This window comes from Entamoeba nuttalli (assembly GCF_000257125.1).
Source record: "Entamoeba nuttalli P19 unplaced genomic scaffold asmbl_4172, whole genome shotgun sequence".
Taxonomy (NCBI): domain Eukaryota; phylum Evosea; order Mastigamoebida; family Endamoebidae; genus Entamoeba; species Entamoeba nuttalli.
This window is the reverse complement of record NW_008576607.1, coordinates 16,270-22,050: the sequence shown is the minus strand read 5'-3', so window position 1 is coordinate 22,050 and position 5,781 is coordinate 16,270. Positions and strand designations below refer to the sequence as shown.

Below are 5,781 nucleotides of genomic sequence, written 5' to 3'. Positions count from 1 at the left end.
TTTTAAGTTCTAGTTCAAAATCAATAAAAATCACATTTCATTGTACTTCCATGAAGGTCATGAGCAAAATAAAAGGAACAAGAAGGGTTGATGGTATTAAATTAAATCCACCATCTGTTGTTAAAGGAAATAAAGACGATGTTTTAACAATAAAAAGAAGAATTATTACAGCAAGTGTTAAACCACAAAAAGAAATTATTCCAACATATGAAAATATGATAACTGTTTATCAAACAGTTGGAACAATAAGTTGGAGTAATGTATATGATGCATTAGAGAAAAGATGGAGTTTGTATAGATTGATGTATAATGAAGAAACAAATTCAGAAAAAATTACACAAGAATTATCAGAATTGGTTAAAGTGAATGAAAATAATCGATGGGATGATGAAGTGTCATATGCATTATTCTTTGCATCATTTTGTGATTTTCAAAATAATGTTCGTTGTAATAAAAAACTTGAAAATTGGTTTATTTTATGTGAAATGAGAGTGTATCTTGCACGAATTGAAACTCTTTCATTAGAAGCTTTATCACAATTTCTTGTTAAATTTGGATATCATCCACAACAAATAACTGTTGATGAAGAAGGATTTTTGAAACAACAAAATTATTTTCAAGGACCATTTATTAAAGTTCCTTTTTTTGAAGCTGGAAAGAATTTAAAAAATCGACGATTATTATTATATCATGGAAGTGCATTTATTGAAAAGAATGAAGTTATTGATATGGTAATTATGAAAAATAGAGAGAAATTACAAGAACGCGTTAAAAATAATTATATTTCACCTGCATTGGGAAAAGTTCCTTATGAATTAAAACCAATATTAGAATATTACCAAACATTAGTTATGAAAATTACAGGACTTAAAACAGCAACAACAGGATTTCATGTTGAAACATGTAGTAAGTCATTTCTTAAAGAAAGTGGAATTGAATTATTTCCACCATGTATGTATTCAGTATATCGTAAATTCCTTCATGATAAACATTTAAAACACTTTGGATTATTACAACTTATAATGTTTCTTAAAGGTGTTGGATTGTCGATGGAAGATTGTAAGAAATTTTTTGAAGAAATTGAACCATTAAGTAAAGAAAGAATTTATAATATTGAACATTCATATGGTAGAGCTGGTGCTAAAATTGATTATACTGGTTATGGATGTAATAATTTAATAAGTCAAATTAGAAATGCAGGAGATTGTAATGGATGTATGATGACTACTAAATCATTTAAACAAGAAGATATTGAAGATAATCTTCTAAGTTTAATGGAATTAAAAGGAATTGATGAAATTAAAAGAGAAGAAATTTTACAAAATGTTATAGATTTAATTATTTCTCATCAACCAACACATGCATGTACTAAATTCTTATATCTATCACAAAATAAACCATTTGATGATGAAATACAAGATATTACTCATCCAAATACTTATTTTTTAAGAGCTAAACGACTTGTGAATGAACAAAATAGACAATCATTAGAGAAATTAATTACTGATCTTGACCTTGATAGTGTTGGTCATCAACCATCACAAGAAACTCCAATGGAAGAAGAAAAACAAGAAGAAATTAAAAAAGAAGAAAATAAGTAATACTAAGGAATATAATTAAATATTATTTTCTTCATTATTTTTAATGTTTAAAGGATAAATTAACAAAAAAATGAAATTAATCAATATAAACTAAATCAAATTTGAGTTGTCATTATCATTATCTGATTCTGTTGTATTATAAATTGATAATGGTCGATTGACATGATGTTGTTCATCAGAAAAATTATTTAAAAGAATTGTTTCTTCATTTATATCAGTTTGGTTTGTAGTAAGATAATTTGAAATAATATCATCAGGATTTTCTGTTTCTTCATCTTGTTGGGTATTAATTCTATGAGAAATATATGAAATAAATAAATGTGAAAGAGACACAATAATATCTACAATATTTAGTACTAATGCAATTGAAAGAACATTATGAAATGATACTCCTATAGTTGATGAACATGTTCTATCAGCACGAATTGCTGCTAATGATTTACAAGTCATTGTGTTGATTGAGAACCAACCACAACATGAATACTGAGATTCAATTAAAGAAAGGTGATGAGATGAATCATTAATTTTATTAAATTGATGAAGAGAAACGATGAGAATAATACTATTTGTTAATGATATTAACAACCTAACAAATAACATAAAATAATGAAATGGCATTGATGTTGGAATATTGTGTGTTGAATGTAATATTTGAATTAAAGAAGATAATATAATAATTATTGCTTGTAAAAATGAACAAGTAACAATGGTAGTTAATGATTGTACATGTGGTAATGAATTATATTGAACATGAAAAATTGTAACATGAAGAGAAAATAAAAAAAAGGTAATTCCAATACAAAGAGTAATAATGTCATGAATTTTTTTAATTGAAAATTGATATATTAATCCAGCAATTTGAACTTTCATCTTTTAATTTTTAACTTTCAAGATAAATAAAAAGATTTAACATAAAAATTATTTAAAACAAAAAAAAAAAAAAGAAAAACATAATATAAAAATATTTGTTTTTCTTTACAAATTTTTTTAATGAATTTTCTTTGTTTTATTTAAAAAGATACACAAAATGGACATTTTGATTATTCAAAAAATGTAATTTTCCATAGAAATTGAAAATTGGAGGAACTGATATTCCAATTTGAATAGTTCAAATCTTATTCATGAGCGAAAACCATCTTTCTATTTCCCTTCATGAAACAAATGAATCTATCCATTCAAGACAAAACGAAAAAATAGAATCATATCAAAGTCAACAAGAAAATGATTCAAGATCAGAATCAGATGATAGTTTACCAGCTCCAAAAACACAAGCAAGTATTACATCAAAAAGTGAAGAACAAATTGAAATGGAAAAATTAAAGTTTACAGAAAAAGATATTACTGGTCCAAATCAAAGAAGTGATGATACTTCACCAATTGATTTTGGAAGATTAGTTCATCCAGCATTATTATCAGCATCATTTGGAAATTCACCAGTTCCAAGAAAAAAAAGTCCAGGAGAAGAAACAACAGAATTAATAGATAAAAAACAAATGGTTAAAAGTTATTTTAAAAAAGGATTTTCAAAATTATTTTTACCACTTGGATTTAGTGGAATATTAAGTATTATATTTATTGTTATGTATTGTTGTGATTGGAAAGATAATTATCCAGGTCAATTTTCAGCTAAAACAGCTATATTTTTATTTGTATTTATTATTATGATGTTTATATTATTATTAGAAATATGGCATGCAGGTATTGTTTTAATGACAGGTGTTGCTGTTTTATTATATTGTAATGTTATTTCTACTTCACAAGCATTTTCAGGATTTTCAGATTCAGGAACAATGACTGTTTTATGTGTTTGTATTATTTCTGATGCAATTAATAGAACTGGAGGACTTGCTTTAATATGTAGTTATATTCTTCCTAATAAAGAACAAAAATGGATTTGGCCAACAGCAATTCGATTTGTTCCATTATTTGCATGTGCAAGTGTATTTTTAAATAATACTCCAATAGTTGCAATGGGAATTTCTATTATTCTTGGATTATCTAAAACTACTAAAATTCCAGCATCTAAATTATTAATGCCAATGCAAGTTGCTGTTTGTGTAGGTGGAATGTGTTCATTAATTGGAACATCACCAAATATGGTTGCTAAAGGATTAATTGATTCAGCAATTAATGGATTAAATAAACAAGGAGTAATTCATATTGATTATGTAATGTCATTATTTGAAGTAGGATATGTTGGATTTCCATTAGCTTTAATAGCATGTATTTATCTTGTTTTTTCAAATAAATTTTTACTTCCATCACATGTTAAAACAGAAGTTAAACAACAACTTCATACATTTATTGTTCCAATTAATGTTGTTGAACGATCTCCATTAGTTGGTAAAGAAATTATGAAAACTGATTTAGGAAGATTATCAGGTGTTGCACTTCCACAAATTTTAAGAGGAAATAAAATAATTGAACCAAATAGTGAATTACAAGTTGGAGATACATTATTTTATGTTTGTGAACCATCATTATTAATTGAATTAATGAATATTAGAGGAATTAAATTTGAAGACCCAACAGCTTGTAATATATTAAAACATACTTCAACAGAAGATTTAAGTCTTTATGAAATATCATTTACTGAAAACTCTGAATTTAATCAAAGGAATTTCCCAACATATTTTGAAGATTGTAGATTTGGAATTTTAGGTATTTCAAATGATGATAAAAATTTTAATGCAGTAAAAGAACAACCATTATATTTTATGCCTGTTACTTCAAATTCAAGTTATCTTATTATTACTGAAACTTCATTTACTCGTTCTGAAATTTATCCAAGTCCTTTTAGAATTGCATATGAATTACCTATTAAATTACCTTATCATTATCCTTTATGGAAAGCAATGATTGCTATTACTTCTTTATTAATTCCAATTATCTTAGATGTTTGTGGATTTTATAAAATTATTCAATTCTCATTTTTATCTGTTGCTGCTTTAGTATTAACTGGTGTTTTAACAGTTAAACAAGTATATAATGCTGTTAGTGTATCTTTAGTTTGTACTTTAGGTGCTTCTTTTGGTTTATCAGCTGCTATGCAAAATACAAATACTGGATATTTAATTGCAATGACTTTAATTAAACTATTAACTCCATTAGGAAGAATTGGAATTCTTTTTGGAATTGGAATTCCTACAATGGTTTTAACTCAAGTTTTAAGTAATAATGCTACTATTGCTGTTATGTTCCCTGTTGTTTGGTCTGCTTATCTTGGAAGTGATCCAACTGGATTAACAAGAGGAAATGATATTGGTCTAAGAAGTGCAATGGTTACTATGATGATTTGCGCTAATTCTTGCTTCTTTTTACCTTTTGGATATCAAACTAATTTAATGGTAATGAAAGATGGTGGATATAAAGTTAAACATTATATGATTTATGGTATATTTTTATCCCTTCTTTATGTCATTGGAAGTGCTCTTCTTTCATACTTCATTTTTGAAAAGGCTTTAGATCCCATTTAGTCGTTATCAATTCATAGCTTTTAATTTAATTTTATTTTCAGTTTTTTTTTTAGGTTACATCAAAATTCAGTTATTAATTAAATTTTAAAAACTTCATCCTAAAAATAAATTGTTATAACAAATAACAAAATTAAAGTATATTAATAGATAATAAGGGACTGAACAAAACAAAAAAGGACAGAAAAAATAAAAAAAAAACCCTAAAAGAAAAACAAAAAGAAAAAAAAACTTAAAAATGAAATATTTAAGATATGGACTATCAGAAATGCTTAGATATTGTAAAAAGTGGTAAATACCTTCCTGAAAATGATTTTAAAAAATTGTGCAATGCTGTTAAATCTATTCTAATTGAAGAATCTAATGTACAACCAATTCAAACACCAGTTATTGTTTGTGGAGATATTCATGGACAATTCTATGACTTAATGAAATTATTTTCTATTGGAGGTTCATTACCAGAAAATTCATATATTTTTTTAGGTGATTATGTTGATAGAGGAAGTTATTCAATTGAAGTATTTACTTTATTAATGTTATACAAAGTAATGTATCCTACTCGTATTGCTTTAATGAGAGGTAATCATGAAAGTAGACAAGTTACTCAAGTTTATGGTTTTTATGAAGAATGTATTAAGAAATATGGAACTGCTAATTCATGGAGGTGGTGTACTGAAGTATTTGATTATTTAAATATTGCCGCTTTA

At 25.8% G+C, this 5,781-nt stretch overlaps 4 protein-coding genes across 4 annotated transcripts in view; 3 read left to right on the top strand and 1 right to left on the bottom strand.

Annotated features, from left to right (window-relative positions):
- Nucleotides 1–53: 53 nt before the first annotated feature.
- On the top strand, nt 54–1,607 carry ENU1_095880 (DNA primase large subunit, putative; the record flags this gene model as incomplete). The annotated part of the gene is made up of 1 exon (XM_008859167.1): nt 54–1,607. A coding segment is annotated over one exon (1,548 nt), but the record flags the coding sequence as incomplete, so codon positions are not given.
- Nucleotides 1,608–1,691: 84 nt separating this feature from the next.
- On the bottom strand, nt 1,692–2,471 carry ENU1_095870 (hypothetical protein; the record flags this gene model as incomplete). Its single annotated transcript, XM_008859166.1, has 1 exon — nt 1,692–2,471. The coding sequence occupies one exon, from the start codon at nt 2,469–2,471 to the stop codon at nt 1,692–1,694; it is 780 nt and encodes a 259-aa protein (XP_008857388.1).
- A 251-nt stretch (nt 2,472–2,722) lies between these two features.
- Nucleotides 2,723–5,077, top strand: ENU1_095860 (citrate transporter, putative; the record flags this gene model as incomplete). Its single annotated transcript, XM_008859165.1, has 1 exon — nt 2,723–5,077. The coding sequence occupies one exon, from the start codon at nt 2,723–2,725 to the stop codon at nt 5,075–5,077; it is 2,355 nt and encodes a 784-aa protein (XP_008857387.1).
- Nucleotides 5,078–5,328: 251 nt separating this feature from the next.
- ENU1_095850 (serine/threonine-protein phosphatase ppe1, putative) overlaps nt 5,329–5,781 on the top strand; it is a gene marked incomplete at its 5' end in the record, with an annotated part of 914 nt that continues 461 nt past the window's right edge. The window contains one exon of the mRNA XM_008859164.1: nt 5,329–5,781. This exon is cut by the window's right edge and continues 461 nt beyond it. Coding sequence (XP_008857386.1) covers nt 5,329–5,781 — 453 coding nt within the window.